The sequence below is a fragment of the Suncus etruscus genome, chromosome 3 (genome assembly GCF_024139225.1).
Source record: "Suncus etruscus isolate mSunEtr1 chromosome 3, mSunEtr1.pri.cur, whole genome shotgun sequence".
In the NCBI taxonomy this organism is placed as follows: Eukaryota; Metazoa; Chordata; class Mammalia; order Eulipotyphla; family Soricidae; genus Suncus; species Suncus etruscus.
In genome coordinates, this window is record NC_064850.1 from 74,755,612 (window position 1) to 74,773,291 (window position 17,680).

At 34.8% G+C, this 17,680-nt stretch overlaps 1 protein-coding gene across 1 annotated transcript; it reads left to right on the top strand.

The window, feature by feature from the left end:
• Window positions 1-5,089: 5,089 nt before the first annotated feature.
• On the top strand, window positions 5,090-6,870 carry LOC126004364 (oxysterol-binding protein-related protein 8-like). The gene is given in 2 exon segments (XM_049770808.1): window positions 5,090-5,101; window positions 5,209-6,870. Coding segments are annotated over 2 exon segments (1,389 nt in total). The 3' UTR covers window positions 6,586-6,870.
• The last annotated feature ends 10,810 nt before the right edge of the window (window positions 6,871-17,680 follow it).

Here is a 17,680-nt window from a genome sequence, read left to right on the forward strand (position 1 = left end):
ACTGATAAAAAGCACTCCCTAATGATGTAGCTTGTGGAACTTTCATAAAGAACAATCATTGTGAAATGTAGAGTGGGCTCTTTATAAAAAGGTTTTAGTCCTCAATGAAAAAGACTTATATATATATTTATATATATATATATTTATATATATATATAAATCTTTATATAAATATAATTTATATATAATCTTTATTTAAGCACCATGATTACAAACATGATTGTAGTTGTGTTTTAGTCATAAACAAAACGCCCCCAGTCACCAGTGCAACATTCCCAGCACCAATGACTCCTTCTTTCTCCTTTCCAACCCCTGCTTGTATTCGAGACAGGCATTTTACTTCTCTTTTTAGTAATTCTAGTCCAGCTTAGAGAAGACTCCATTTACTCTAATTTCACCTAGTTTATTTCTTTACCATGGGAATATTATCAAACAAAGTGATACCACTGGACAAAATCATTGATAGCCATGAAATGAAAATAGAGATAATCTAAAAGAGCAATTCAATCCATACAATAAAGGTTTCTAAAGGAGAAAGACACGCAAAACCCATAGTTAGAGGAATTATAAGAAAGAACAATAGCAGAACTAGTGCAAGGACAAATTACAATAATTGCAATATTAAATACTAATACTTTAATATTAAATATTAAATTTAGTCCCTTGTCAGTCTAAACCATACTCCATGTATTAATGGCATATATTCTTTTTTATTTGTTTGTTTTTGGGGCCACACTCTGTGGCGCTCAGGGGTTACTCCTGGCTATGTGCTCAGGAATTCCTATTACCAAATATATCTTTCAACAAAATATTTCAAGGTAAACAAAAGAAATAATGCAAACTGAAAAGTCAAAGAAAGCATCAGGACCAAATCAAAATCAGATATGAATCAAATGTTTGAATTATCATACATAGAAGTAAAATTTACTAAGTTACTAGGACTAATATTAAGGCTAGTATTAAGGACTAATATTAAAGACTAATATTTATAACACTAATACTAAGGACTAATGAAAAAGGTAGATAAAATCTTAGGATGATATGAGTAACTGTGAACTTCAGCTAATGATGATATGACATTATTAGTTTATTAACTATCAAATGTATACTATGTTTTTTTTTTGAAAACCAGTCTTCAATAAAAGTATTTTTTTATTTTATTATTATAACATAAAATATTAAAACTTCCTGTATCACTAGATTTTTTTTAATGCATAATTTTTTTTTATTTAAATACCTTGATTACATACATGATTGTGTTTGGGTTTCAGTCATAAAAGGAACAACACTCATCACCAGTGCAACATTCCCATCACCCAAGTCCCAAATCTCCCTCCTCCCCACCCAACCCCCGCCTGTACCCTAAACAGGCTCTACATTTCCCTCATACATTCTCAATATTAGGACAGTTCAAAATGTAGTTATTTCTCTAACTAAACTCATCACTCTTTGTGGTGAGCTTCCTGAGGTGAGCTGGAACTCCCAGCTCTTTTCTCTTTTGTGTCTGAAAATTATTATTACAAGGGTGTCTTTCATTTTTCTTAAAACCCATAGATGAGTGAGACCATTCTGCGTTTTTCTCTCTCTCTCTGACTTATTTCACTCAGCATAATAGATTCCATGTACATCCATGTATAGGAAAATTTCATGATTTCATCTCTCCTGACAGCTGCATAATATTCCATTGTGTATATGTACCACAGTTTCTTTAGCCATTCGTCTGTTGAAGGGCATCTTGGTTGTTTCCAGAGTCTTGCTATGGTAAATAGAGCTGCAATGAATATAGGTGTAAGGAAGGGGTTTTTGTATTGTATTTTTGTGTTCCTAGGGTATATTCCTAGGAGTGGTATAGCTGGATTGTATGGGAGCTCGATTTCCAGTTTTTGGAGGAATCTCCATATCGCTTTCCATAAAGGTTGAACTAGACAGCATTCCCACCAGCAGTGGATAAGAGTTCCTTTCTCTCCACATCCCCGCCAACACTGTTTATTCTCATTCTTTGTGATGTGTGCCATTCTCTGGGGTGTGAGGTAGTATCTCATCGTTGTTTTGATTTGCATCTCCCTGATGATTAGTGATGTGGAACATTTTTTCATGTGTCTTTTGGCCATATGTATTTCTTCTTTGTCAAAGTGTCTGTTCATTTCTTCTCCCCATTTTTTGATGGGGTTAGATGTTTTTTTCTTGTAAAGTTCTGTCAGTGCCTTGTATATTTTGGAGATTAGCCCCTTATCTGATGGATATTGGGTGAATAGTTTCTCCCACTGAGTGGGTGGCTCTTGTATCCTGGGCACTATTTCCTTTGAGGTGCAGAAGCTTCTCAGCTTAATATATTCCCATCTGTTAATCTCTGCTTTCACTTGCTTGGAGAGTGCAGTTTCCTCCTTGAAGATGCCTGTAATGTCCTGGAGTGTTTTGCCTATGTGCTGTTCTATATATCTTATGGTTTTGGGGCTGATATCGAGGTCTTTAATCCATTTGGATTTTACCTTTGTACATGATGTTAGCTGGGGGTCTAAGTTTAATTTTTTGCAAGTGGCTATCCAATTGTGCCAACACCACTTGTTGAAGAGGCTTTCCCTGCTCCATTTAGGATTTCCTGCTCCTTTATCAAAAATTAGATGGTTGTATCTCTGGGGAACATTTTCTGAGTATTCAAGCCTATTCCACTGATCTGAGGACCTATCCTTATTCCAATACCATGCTGTTTTGATAACTGTTGCTTTGTAGTACAGTTTAAAGTTGGGAAAAGTAATTCCTCCCATATTCTTTTTCCCAATGATTGCTTTAGCTATTCGAGGGTGTTTATTGTTCCAAATGAATTTCAAAAGTGTCTGATCCACTTCTTTGAAGAATGTCATGGGTATCTTTAGAGGGATGGCATTAAATCTGTATATTGCCTTGGGGAGTATTGACATTTTGATGATGTTAATCCTGCCAATCCATGAGCAGGGTATGCGTTTCCATTTCCGTGTGTCCTCTCTTATTTCTTGGAGCAGAGTTTTATAGTTTTCTTTGTATAGGTCCTTCACATATTTAGTCAAGTTGATTCCAAGATATTTGAGTTTGTGTGGCACTATTGTGAATGGGGTTGTTTTCTTAATGTCCATTTCATCCTTATTACTATTGGTATATAGAAAGGCCATTGATTTTTGTGTGTTAATTTTGTAGCCTGCCACCTTGCTATATGAGTCTATTGTTTCTAGAAGCTTTTTGATAGAGTCTTTAGGGTTTTCTAAGTAGAGTATCATGTCATCTGCAAACAGTGAGAGCTTGACTTCTTCCTTTCCTATCTGGATTCCCTTGATATCCTTTTCTTGCCTAATCGCTATAGCAAGTACTTCCAGTGCTATGTTGAATAGGAGTGGTGAGAGAGGACAGCCTTGTCTTGTGCCAGAATTTAGAGGGAAGGCTTTCAGTTTTTCTCCATTGAGGATAATATTTGCCACTGGCTTGTGGTAGATGGCCTTCACTATATTGAGAAAGGTTCCCTCCATTCCCATCTTGCTGAGAGTTTTGATCAAGAATGGGTGTTGGACCTTATCAAATGCTTTCTCTGCATCTATTGATATGATCATGTGGTTTTTATTTTTCTTGTTATTGATGTTGTGTATTATGTTGATAGATTTACGGATGTTAAACCAGCCTTGCATTCCTGGGATGAAACCTACTTGATCGTAGTGGATGATCTTCTTAACGAGGCATTGAATCCTATTTGCCAGGATTTTGTTGAGGATCTTTGCATCTGCATTCATCAGTGATATTGGTCTGTAATTTTCTTTTTTGGTAGCGTCTCTGTCTGGTTTAGGTATCAAGGTGATGTTGGCTTCATAAAAGCTATTTGGAAGTGTTTCTGTTTGTTCAATTTCATGAAAGAGTCTTGCCAAGATTGGCAGTAGTTCCTCTTGGAAAGTTTGATAGAATTCATTAGTGAATCCATCTGGACCTGGGCTTTTGTTTTTCGGCAGACATTTGATTACTGTTTTAATTTCATCAATGGTGATGGGGGTGTTTAGATATGCTACATCCTCTTCCTTCAACCGTGGAAGATTATAAGAGTCCAAGAATTTATCCATTTCTTCCAGGTTCTCATTTTTAGTGGCGTAGAGTTTTTCAAAGTAGTTTCTGATTACCCTTTGAATCTCTGTCATATCAGTAGTGATCTCTCCTTTTTCATTCCTGATACGAGTTATCAAGTTTCTCTCTCTCTCTTTCTTTGTTAGGTTTGCCAGTGGTCTATCAATCTTGTTTATTTTTTCAAAGAACCAACTTCTGCTTTCGTTGATCTTTCTGATTGTTTTTTGAGTTTCCACTTCGTTGATTTCTGCTCTCAGCTTTGTTATTTCCTTCTGTCTTCCTATTCTTGGGTCCTTTTGTTGAGCATTTTCTAGTTCTATTAGCTGTGTCATTAAGCTACTCAGGTAAGCTCCTTCTTCCTTCCTGATGTGTGCTTGCAAAGCTATAAATTTTCCTCTCAGTACTGCTTTTGCTGTGTCCCATAAGTTCTGAGAGTTTGTGTCTTGATTGTCATTTGTTTCCAGGAACCTTTTTATTTCCTCCTTGATTTCATCTCGGACCCACTGGTTATTGAGCATGAGGCTGTTTAACTTCCAGGTGTTAAAGTGTTTCTTCTGAGTCCCTTTGGAGTTCACAAATAATTTCATAGCCTTGTGGTCAGCGAAGGTAGTCTGCAAAATTTCTATCCTCTTGATCTTATGGAGGTATGTTTTATGTGCCAGCATGTAGTCTATCCTGGAGAATGTCCCATGTACATTGGAGAAGAATGTGAAAGCTTATCCAGGAAAGAACGTGGCTCCAAAATAAATGTGGGCAGAACTACCCTGGACAGGTCCATGCCAGGACGGACTTGTTTCAACAAAGTCCAGATAAGGCTTTTGTTTTCTTCAGAAACAGTTTCTGTTTGAGAAGCCTCACCTGCCTCTCCCAGTTCTTCATGGCTCTGTTCAGTGTAGGTCGTCTCTTTTAAAGGTTCAACTGGTTCAGGTTCAATATATGAGTCATCTTGCCTCTCAGACGTATCTGTGTCACTTTCTTCACTTTTCCCCATCACTTCATTATCAGATTCATCATGCTCTTGATCGTTTTCCTTATCAGATTTATCAGAATACATATCTTGGTCCTTAAAATGCTGTCGTTCAATTTCACTATCGTTTAACTGGAAGTTGTCACCACTGTGAAGATTATTAGCACGTAATAAGCCATACAAAGCTTTCTGATTACTATTATCATGCAGATTTCCTGTCTGAGGCTGCTCTTGAAGAAAATCCTTATTTCCGGTTGAAGAAAGTCGTGAAATGGTATTTGTCAGGCTTCTATAAAAAGCCAAAGGGACTGAAGAAACCTTATAATCCTATACTTGGTGAGACTTTCCGTTGTTTGTGGATTCATCCCAGAACAAACAGCAAAACCTTTTATATTGCTGAATAGGTGTCCCATCATCCACCGATATCTGCCTTTTATGTTAGTAACCGAAAGGATGGATTTTGCCTTAGTGGCAGTATCCTTGCTAAGTCCAAGTTCTATGGAAACTCGTTGTCTGCAATATTGGAAGGAGAAGCACGGTTAACTTTCTTGAACAGAGGTGAAGATTATGTAATGACAATGCCATATGCTCACTGTAAAGGAATTCTTTATGGCACCATGACACTGGAGCTTGGTGGAACTGTCAATATTACATGTCAGAAAACTGGATATAGTGCAGTACTTGAATTCAAACTAAAGCCATTTCTAGGTAGTAGTGACTATGTTAACCAAATATCAGGGAAACTTAAATTGGGAAAAGAAGTCCTAGCTACTTTGGAAGGCCATTGGGATAGTGAAGTTTTTATTAATGAAAAGAAGACTGATAGTTCAGAAGTATTCTGGAACCCAACACCAGACATTAAGCAGAGAAGACTAATAAGATACACAGTAAAGTTCGAAGAACAAGGAGAATTTGAATCAGAAAAACTCTGGCAACGGGTGACTCGAGCCATAAATGCCAAAGACCAAACAGAAGCCACTCAAGAAAAGTATGTTTTGGAAGAAGCTCAGAGACAATCTGCCAGAGACCGGAAGACTAAGAATATAGAGTGGAGCTGCAAATTATTTGAACTTGATTCACTCACAGGCGAATGGCATTACAAGTTTGCAGATACTCGCCCGTGGGACCCACTTAATGATATGATACAGTTTGAAAAAGATGGTGTTATCCAGACCAAAGTGAAACACCGCACCCCCATGGTTAGTGTCCCCAAAATGAAACATAAGCCAACCAGGCAACAGAAAAAAGTGGCAAAAGGCTATTCATCCCCAGAACCTGATATCCAGGATTCGTCTGGAAGTGAAGCTCAATCAGTCAAACCAAGTACAAGAAGAAAGAAAGGCATAGAACTTGGAGATATTCAAAATTCAATTGAGTCTATAAAACAAACGCAGGAAGAAATTAAAAGAAGTGTTATGGTTCTTCGAAATCACTTTACTTCAAGTACACCTGCCACGGATTATTTCCTGCAGCAAAAAGACTATTTCATCATATTCCTCCTGATTTTGCTTCAAGTCATAATAAACTTCATGTTTAAGTAGAAGTTCTTTACAGTGGACTTGATGAGCTAGGTCTGGACTGGGACCAATGTTCAAGCTGGTCGATCTTTATTAGAACATCACATTATTTCTAAAACAAAAACCTTAGGAGTCTTTATAGAGGTTTTGAATTTTCATGCCTTTCACCTTAACCGAAATCAAGATCTGTTCTCTTTAGTTATTCAAGTGAGCTATATGTTAAGTGCCAGAAATTTCCAGCTTTTGTGAGACTGTGTCTACATGTGATTATAATAAATTCACATGTACAAACACACACACAAAAAAAAAAAAAAAAAAAAAAAGAATGTGTATCCAGGTTTCTGGGGATGGAGTGTCCTATATATATCCACTAGGCCTCTTTCTTCCATTTCTCTCCTCAGGTCTAGTATATTCTTGTTGGGTTTCAGTCTGGTTGACCTGTCCAGTGTTGACAAAGCCGTGTTGAGGTCCCCCACAATTATTGTGTTGTTGTTGATATTATTTTTCAGATTTGTCAACAGTTGTATTAAATATTTTGCTGGCCCCTCATTCGGTGCATATACGTTTAGGAGAGTGAATTCTTCCTGCTCTACATACCCCTTGATTAATATAAAATGTCCGTCTTTGTCCCTTACAACCTTCCTGAGTATAAAGTTTGCATTATCTGATATTAGTATGGCCACTCCAGCTTTTTTATGGGTGTTGTTTGCTTGGATAATTTTTCTCCAGCCTTTTATTTTGAGTCTATGTTTGTTCTGACTATTCAGGTGCGTTTCTTGTAGGCAGCAGAAGGTTGGATTGAGTTTTTTGATCCATTTAGCCACTCTGTGTCTCTTAACTGGTGCATTTAGTCCATTGACGTTGAGAGAAAGAATTGTCCTGGGATTTATCGCCATCTTTATTTCAAAATTTGGTGTGTCTTTTGGATAGTCTTGTCTTAGATTAGGTCTTTCAGTTTTTCTCTTAAGACTGGTTTTGTGTCTGTGAAGTTTCTGAGCTGTTTTTTTTTCTGTGAAACCATGTATTCTTCCATCAAACCGGAAAGTGAGTTTTGCTGGGTATAGTATTCTGGGTGAAGCATTCATTTCATTCAGTCTTGTCACAATATCCCACCACTGCTTTCTGGCATTGAGTGTTTCTGGTGACAGGTCTGCTGTAAATCTCAGGGAAGCTTGCTTGAATGTGATTTCCCCTTTTGATCTTGCTGTTTTCAGAATTCTGTCTCTATCTGTGGGATTTGTCATTGTGACTAGGATGTGTCTTGGGGTGGTTTTTCTGGGGTCTCTTTTGGTTGGTACTCTTCGGGCATGCAGGATTTGATCACATATATTCTTTAGCTCTGGAAGTTTCTCTTTAATGATGTTCTTGAACATTGATTCTTCCTGGAAATTTTCTTCCTGGGTCTCTGGGACTCCAATGATTCTTAAGTTGTTTCTGTTGATCTTATCATAGACTTCTATTTTCGTCTGTTCCCATTCTTTGACTAATTTTTCCATTGTCTGCTCATTTGCTTTAAGTTTTTTGTCTAATCTCTCCTGCTGTATGGAATTGTTATGTATCTCATCTTCCACAGCACCAAGTCTATTCTCAGCTTCTGATACCCTGTCCCAGAGCTTATCCATTTTGTCATTCACTTCGTTTACTGACTTTTTCAGTCCTGTTAGTTGACATGTTATTTCAGTTTGGAGTTTTGTCATTTCTGCCTTCATATTTTCTTGGTTCTTATTAGTGTTCTGTTCAACTCGATCCATGGTTTCTTGGAGTCTGTTGAGCACCTTCCATATTGCTAGTCTAAAGTCCTTATCTGAGAGGTTGATTAGTTGTTCAGTCATTATCTGGTCCTCAGAATTGTCATCTTCATTCTCTATGTCTGATGCTGGCCTGCATTGTTTCCCCATTGTCACACTTGTATTGTGGGTTTTTCTACATGTTGTGGTGTTATTCATTGTCTATATGATGTAGGCAGCACACTCCTCTGGCTCCTCCCTTTCTGGATGGGCTGACTTGCCTCTAAGGGAGGGGAGTCCTCCGTGGATGAAGCCTCACACTGGGTCAAATCTTAGGCTCGAGCATGCAACAGAGAAGACAGTCCAGAGAGAAATGTTTGCTTCTGTGATATAGTGCTGTTCTTAGTGTGATTTTTCCTTCTTGTTGCAATGGAGTTCTTTCCTTAGAAAGAGTGCACGGCCGCGTAGCGAAGCGGCCATGCTCCTCTGAGCCTCTTTTTGCCCCACTCGCAAGAGTTTCACGCAAGAGGACAGTAGACAGACATAGACAGGTCACACTCACAGTCTTTCACAGTTGAGCCCCACTGGGCCGGTGTACTTTCACGGATTTTCCCCGCGTGGTGTCACACACAGGGAGCCGGCTTTTGCAAAGCTTAGCCGGTTTTTATGCTCTGAAGTCCCTCCCTGAAAATGGCGTCTGGGCGAGCGAGGTTTCTGGAGGCTCTTTTTGCCCCACTCGCAAGAGTTTCACGCAAGAGGACAGTAGACAGACATAGACAGGTCACACTCACAGTCTTTCACAGTTGAGCCCCACTGGGCCGGTGTACTTTCGCGGATTTTCCCCGCCTGGTGTCACACACAGGGAGCCGGCTTTTACAAAGCTTAGCCGGTTTTTATGCTCTGAAGTCCCTCCCTGAAAATGGCGTCTCAAATGTATACTATGTTAATGTTGAATGTTGACAAAATGGAATCAGTGGTGGGAAAATACTGTCTCCCGGTCTGTGGGATGTCTTTTTGTTCTGGTCATAATTTCTTTGATGGTCCAGACTCTTCTTAATCTGATGTAGTATAAATAGGACTACTTCGCTTCTATTTACATGGCCAGAGGCATTGAATAGTTAAATATACTTCTATGATATTAAATGGCATGGTGCTGTATCTGTACTTAACTCAATATAGTTTATGGATTCAGGTATGATATTCATTTTAAATCTATTTTATAATGATTTTTATACATATAGTGTGAAAAAAATGTCTGAATTATTTTTTTCTCTCTTTTCTTTTAAACTCCATGCTACAAAGTTGTTTCAGTCTTATAATGTATACCTCCCTTTACCTATGAATATTTTCCAATACCAGTGTCCCCTCTAGCTACCTGACTGTCTGGGATAGCCATTTTGTTTCTTTCTCTCCTTTTTAGACACTATAGTTTGCATGTTTGTCAGAAAAGGGTTACCATGCACATCATTTTATTTCCATTCAACACCCAGTTATTGTCCAGAGTGATTAGTTTCAACTATCATTATTATATTGTTTCATTTTTTTTAACATAACTGCACACACAGCTTTGCTATTTGTGACAAGTTTCCTATCATGTACAGGTTCTGATGGACCTCTTCTCTATTGTCTCTAGATAATATTTCCATAATATATATTATTATTCTTATACTCCACAAATAAGTGAGATTATTGTTTGTCTCCCTCTGACACATTTTGCCCATGATTATAATCTCTATATCCATTCATATATTAGCAAATTTCATGACTTTATTTTTTCTAAAAGCAGCATAGTATTACATTGTATAGATGTACAACAGTTTCTTTAGCCACTCATCTGTTTTCAGGTATTGGGCTATTTCTAGATTAGGCTATTGTAAATAGTGCAATAAACATAGGAGTGCAGATGGCATTTTTTGTACTGTGTTTTTGTGTTCCTAGGAGTGGCTTGATAATATGTGAAATAAATTTCCAGTTTTTTTTTTTTTTGAAGAATACCCAGATTGTTTATCAAAAAAGCTGAACAAGTTGGTGTTCCCACCAGCAGTGAAAGTCCTTTCTCCTTGCATCCACACCAGAACTGGTTGTGGTTTTTTATAATGTGTTCCAGTCTCTGTTGTGAGATGATACCTTACTGTTGTTTTGATTCACATATACTCGATAATTAGTAATCTGAAGCATTTTTTCATGTGCTTTTTGCAAAATGTATTTTTTTTGAGGAATTGTCTGTTAATTTCTTCACCTCATTTTCTTTCTTTCTTTTCTTTTTTTGTTCGTTTGTTTTGGGGCCATACCCGATAATGCTCAGGGGCCACTCCTGGCTATATGCTCAGAAATCGCTCCTGGCTTGGGAGACTACATTGGACACTGGGGATTGAACTGTGGCCATCCTAGGCTAGCTCAGGCAAGGCAGACGCCTTACCGCTTGCGTTACCACTCTGGCCCCTCTTCACCTTATTTGTGAGTTGGGTTAGATTTTTTTTTTTTCAGGCTGAATTCTACTGGTGCCAGTATAGCTTACATATTAGCCCTTTATCAGATAGTTATTAGGTGAATAACTTCTACACTCCTGTGGAGTGTTTGTATCTTAGTCAGTGTATCTTAGTCAGTCACTGTGTCCTTTGAGGTACAGAACTTTCTAAGTTTAATGTAGTTCATTAGTTTATCTATGCTACCACTTGCTTAGGCAGTGGTGTTTTATCATTAAAGATACCTTTAGATTCATTTTCATGGTGTGTTCTGGTTATGTTTTCCTCTATGTACCGTATGGTTTCAGGTCTGATATAAACTTCTTTAATTTATTTTGATTTGACTATTGTGCATGGCATTAAATAGAAATGAGTTTGCTTTTTTTGCATATAGTTGACCAGTTTTCTAAACAACACTGTTGAAGAGGGTTTCCTTCTCTACTTTGTATTTCTTTCTCCATCATCAAAGATTAATTTATCATATACCTGTGGAACAGTCTCAGAATATAAAAGTATATTCCATTTATCTGAGGGTCATTTCTTATTCCAGTATATGATGTTTTAATTACAGCTGCTTTATAGTACAATTTAAGGTTGTGAAAATGATGCCTTCAATATTTTTTTCCCAAAAAATTCTTTAGATATTCATGTATTTTCATTGTTTAAAATGAATTTCAGAAGAGTGTGATCCACTTCTTTGAAAAATGCCATGGGTATTCTTATAGAGACTGCATTAAATCCGTACGATGCTTTGGGAAGTATTGACATTTTAATGATCTAAATCTTCCCAATCCATGAGCAGGGTATGTGTTTCTATTTTGGCCCTCTTTTATTATTTAAGCAATGTTTTCTAGTTTTTGTTGTATATTCTACCATCCAAGTTACTTGGTTTTCTGAGACACAATTGTGAATAGGATTGTTTTTTTAATGACCCTTTTCGATTTCTTTATTTGTATATTATATAGCCATGGATTTTTGTGCATTGATTTTGTAGTTTTTCACTTTACTATAGAAATCTATTATTTCTAGAAATTTTTTGGTAGAGTTTTTAGGATTTTCTACATATAGTATATGTATATATAGCATATAGTGTCATATCTGCAAACAGTGAGAGCTTGACTTCTTTTTTATATCTGGATGCCCTTGATATATTTTTCTTGCCTTATTGTTATGGCAAGTATCTACACTGTTTTACTGAGTAGTAGTAGCAGCAAGAGAAAGAAAACTTTTCTTGTACCAGAACTTAGAGGAAAGGCTATTAGTTTTTGCTCATTTAGGATAATGTTTGCCTTGGCCTTATGTTAAATTGCTGTGACTATATTGAGAAAAGTCCCTTTAATTCCTATCTTGTTAAGTGCTTTTTTCATGAAAGGGTGCTCGAACTTGTCAAATGCATTCTCTGCATCTATTGATACAATCATATGATTTTTTATTTTTTTACATATTCATTGATTTACACCATCCTTTTATAGATTGAATCCTAATTGTTCATGGTGTATAAACTTCTTGATGAACTGTTAGATTCTATTTATAGTATTTTGTTAAGGATTTTTTTCAATTTATTCATCAAATGTATTGACCTGAAAATTTTTTCCTGTGGCGTCTGTCTGCTTTTGTTATCCAGGTGATGTTAGCTTTATAGAATCTCTTGGGGAGTGTTTCTGTTTCTTCAACTTCCTAGAAGAGTTTCAAAAGAATTGACAGTAGGTCCTCTTGGAAGTTTTGAAAGAATTCACTAGTAAATACATATGGGCCTGGTCTTTTCTTTTTGGAAAACATTGTTCTTACTATTTTGATTTCATCAACCATGATCTCCTAGAAATCTTGCTTTATATTCTTTTCTAGATTCACTTGTCTTCTTATTTAAATTTTCTATATATCAGTAGAAGAAAATTTTGTATTGGTAAGTAGACAACCAGATGACTGTCATTTTGATTTTTCTACACTCTATATGTCCAGGTAATTGAGAGTTGAAGTTCTTTGTTGTCCTCTCTGTTTATCTGTGCCTGTGTGTTCCTCTTTTCCTATTATTATCTCACACACAATTTAATTATTTTTTATTTAAAACGATTTACAATTTTAACAATACTATACAATTATGGGAGTATAGCTTTACTATACTATATATACTATATATATATATATATACTATATATATATATAGCTTTACTTTTATATGAGTGAAGGTTGTCATACCCACCACCAATTTCCAGTGCCTTTTTACTACCAAAAACACTCTCTACCCATACCACTCTCCCCCTTTCCTTCAGTATCCATTATAGCTTTTATGACATATAGTAGTTTTCTTTGCTTTTGCCAGTGCATTAACTTCATTAATATTTCATACATTAGTAAAATTATCCAATAACTGTCTTCACTTTCACACTTATTTCACTTAGAATAATAACATTAGTGCAGTCAGAATAAAAACTATCAACTTTTTTTCTAAAAGGTATTTTTTCCCATTTTCAATTGAAGAATAATCCATGGAGTATGTATAACAATCTTATTTCAGTAAATTGTCAATGAACTCTCAGCTTGATTATAAGTTTAAAGTATAGTAAATAATACTGCTAGGAATATATTCCTCAGTGATGTGCCTCATAGTAGTATTTCTAGATCATATAGGTATTTAATTTTTGAAGGAGTACTCCTATCTTTTTTCATATTGATTTAATAAATCTATATTCCTATTAATAGAATTCCAGAACTACTTTTCCCTAGATGCTCACCAGTGTCTATTTTTCTCTGGTATTTTATATGTACCATACTCAATAGTATGGCATGATTTATAATTATAGTTTTGATTTACCTTTCCATTTAAATATACAAGATATTCTACTCATACAAGTGAAAATAGTAGAAACAATCTGTGCTGGCAGAGATGTGCTGAAAAAGAAACTCCCATTTACTGGTTATGTTGTCTGGTTCAATTCCTTTGGGGAAAAAAAGCATGGAGAGTCTTCAATTAATTTAGAATTGCCCTGCCATATGGTCCATCGATTTCACTTTTGCATATCTACTCCAGTATTTTGACCATTCATTTGAAAGGGCATATGCTCACCAATATTTATTGATGCAATGAGTACAATAGGTATGGATAAGATATGGAATTAAACTAGATGTACAAACACAGATGAATGGAAAATGAAGATGTTATACATATACACAATGGAATACTATGCAGCTGCAAGGAAAAAAATCAATTTGCTGCAAACTGGTTTGTACTGGAAGATATGTTGAGTCAAGTAAGCCAGAAGAAGAAAGTCAAACACAGAATTATCTCACTTATTTGTGGTATATAGAATAATTAGATGAGGAAATGTAATGTAGTGATGGAGGATGCCTAGATCACCCTTAATCACAGAGCCTTGGGAGGACAGAATACAGAGAAAGAAAGAATTCAAATCAGGAAGGAAGAAGATGCTAAAGGGAAGTAATGAGAGAACAGGGATTTGGGCATTGGCTATATTTATGATATGAGAGTGGTATAGCTATAAATTCAAAGCATAAACTTAATAACACTAAAACATGAAAACTAAGTGGTAATCACTAAAATTTGTAATTTATTTTTCAAGGCATCAGGAGGAGGCCTGCAGAAGGGAAGACAGATGATAAAATAAGAAAATATGGGTGATGGGAGCTAAAATTGGTGGTAGGATTAGTGTTAAAATATTATTTACTTAAATCTCAACTATCCATAACTTTGTAAATTATTGTTATTTAACTAAGAAAAAATAAAAGAAGGATATATTCTAAATGTATTATTTTTTTCACAGCAGGAAACATTTGACAACATTCATTACTGTGAGTTGGGAATTCATAGAAAATTTATGCTTTAATAAAATTTGGTTTAACTGTAATTTTTTTGAACTCAAGTTAAATTGTGTGCATGCATTCTTTTCAAGATATTTGTTAGTTTTTCAGTGGAAGATGTTGCTCATAAAGAAATTAAAGGCAAGATTTAAACAATATTTTATATAGTATATATTTATATTGCATTTACTGTTTTATATTACATATATTTAATTGTATTATATTTAGAAGGCAAATATAATATTTATATTGACTATATTTTTATGCTCCACATATTTATATTTTATATAATTTATTGTATATGTTATTATATATACAATAAAATATGCAATGTCTTATATAATTCCTTCTAAAATTACTCTGACAAGCATTTCTTGGACATATAACTGCTTTCTTCCTTGACACATTTAGCCACACACAATAAGGTTTATCACAAACTGAAACTCAACAAAAAGTAATAAAAATTTGGTGTGTATTTTTTCTGCTAATTTTTAGAGGTTATTTTTTTTGTACATGTTTTTGTTTGGTTTGGTTACTTTGGGTTTTTGGCCACAACTAGCTGTACTCAGGGCTTACTCTTAGCTCTGCACCTAGGGATTACTCTTGATGAGGCATAGGAGACGATATATATAAATTCAAGTTGGTTATATGGAAGGCAAGCACCATACCTTCTATACTATCTCGGTTTCTTTAAAAAAAAACCTTCACTATGATCTAATTATCTTTATAGTGAGATTACTACTTCTCAGTTGAATGAGTTTTTAATCATTAAATAGTTACTTTTATTAATAAATTAAATACATTCCTTATTAAAATTTAATATATTTGACTATACATATTCATTGTGCAGGTGCCAGATTTATGTGATTATAATGGACTTTTTGATCTTAAGCCAATAGTTCACTGAGAAATGACAAATATTAGCTCTTTATATATGAAGATATATCAAATCACTTGTTCATTGAAATCTTTGCTCTATAAAAGTAAATGATTGAATTAAAACACTGTGAATCTCTATTTTCAGCTCCTAAAGCTTTATTTGCTTCCAGAAAAATATGTCCTAAGGTAACAGAGTGTCTTTCTAGAGAAAACAAAAACACCCTTTGTTGCTTTTTATCAAAGCACGTGCAAAGGCCTGTTTAGAAATAGAAACTAGTTGTATTCCAAGGGACTAACCACATAATGATGAAGTTAAGAAGAAAAAGAGCCTGACAAAATCAGCTCAGAGAAGCCTGGTACTCAATGACAAATCTCAAAAACAAATTCTATTACACCAAAACAATAATGATAAATGTCACAAAGAGACTAAATAGATTAATATTAATGAAGGACAAGGCCTGGGGCAAAACTCTTGGAAACAAATGAGGACGAAATAGGAACAATAGAACATCATAGAAGAAAAAGTTAAATAAAGTAATTGTGGAAAGGTAAGCTTTCCCATTTTTTTTATCTTATACTGTGTTTTAATGTCTATTTATTGAATTTCAATCTTATATATCTACTTTGGAAAGCTTACTATATTACCAGTAACATAAAATAGTTTGTTGCTTAGATTCTAATGGCTTTGATATATTTAAAGATAAAGAACAATTTAAAGTTAGGTCTACATCTTTTCTTAAACACAAAATATAAAAATGTATGCAATCCATATAAAATTCTATCATATATAATTTATATATTTATAAATTAATTCATATATTATAAAATAAATTATTATAGTCTTTTGTGTGTATAATTTCATTTTAAAGAAGCTATAGTCCCAAATCATTGAATAGCAATGTAAATATTTTATTGTAACTTCAGGAAAAGTATCCTAAGGATAAAGAACTCAGAAGAGAATTTAGAACAGTCTCTTTTAATTTTGTCAAATTATTAAATGCTTCCAAAAACCCTGCTCTTTCATATCATTCATCTCCCCTAACATGCTAATTCATAAGCTTATATCCTTTCTCATTTGATTCTGGTCTATTTGCTTAAATATTTGGCATTTTGTTTATATAATAGATTGGATATTGGGGCTTAGGACAACACCATCTGTGTGCAGGCCTTTCTTTTTGTTTTATGCTCAAGGATCACTTCTGGTTAAGCTGTTGGACAATGTATGACATGCTTTAATCTCTCCAACATTTTTCAAGCTTCCCATTCTTTTATCAAACTTCTACTGAGTTTTGGGGAGAGCCTAAGACCATTCCCTGCTATCTGAGCTGATTTCTTTAGAAAAGTGGATGGGTTTTGGATATGCTAGTAGTAACTTTTTTAAAATTTCATTTCGCCAGTAATAAATATATAAGGTATTTCTTTTATGTAGCAGAAAAAGTTACAGTTATATAAGGTTTTGTCTTTCATTTAAGGCATATAGAAGAAATTTTTATTTAAAAAGGCAGCAACATCACAAATCCTTGGCCAAGTACATAGTGAGCATATATTTCAGTCCAACTTTACGACAGGTTGGTAAATAAGTCAAGTCAGTCTCAGGGTTCAAACCAGGTTGTATTTCATAGTAATTAGAGAAGCTGTTTCATTTATTTCAGAAACTTGTTTTCTAACATTAGTAATTGTATCTTTTACATAAAATTTTTATTTAAAGTAATAATTATAAAATTAATCATTTATATTATCAATATAATATATAATAAATTATAAAATTAATCATTTATCTCATTGTGATTTGTTACTAAAATGTGACTGCTTGGACCATAGGTTTCATATTGCATCTGACATTGCAGAAAAGTGTAACTGCAAATAACGATTCATGTTGACTTGAAAGATAAATGAAATCTCCAGGGTCCAGAGAAATAGTAAAGCCAGTAGGGCATTTGTCTTGCATGTGGCTGACCAGGTTCAACCTCCGCCATCCCAGATGGTCCCCCAAACCTGCCAGAAATGATTTTTAGGTGCAGTCAGGAGTGACTCTGAGCACAGATAGGCATGAAAGAAAACAAAATAAAGTAAAATAATAATACCCAAATGAAATAAATCTTGTGCAAGAAGAAAATAGGAATATTTTATACTAGTAATTTTTTTCACAAGAACTATTTAGTCAACATTTATACCAGTGCTGTTTCTTCCTTATTCACAACCCCTTTTGAAAAATTATACTTTCGGGCCTGG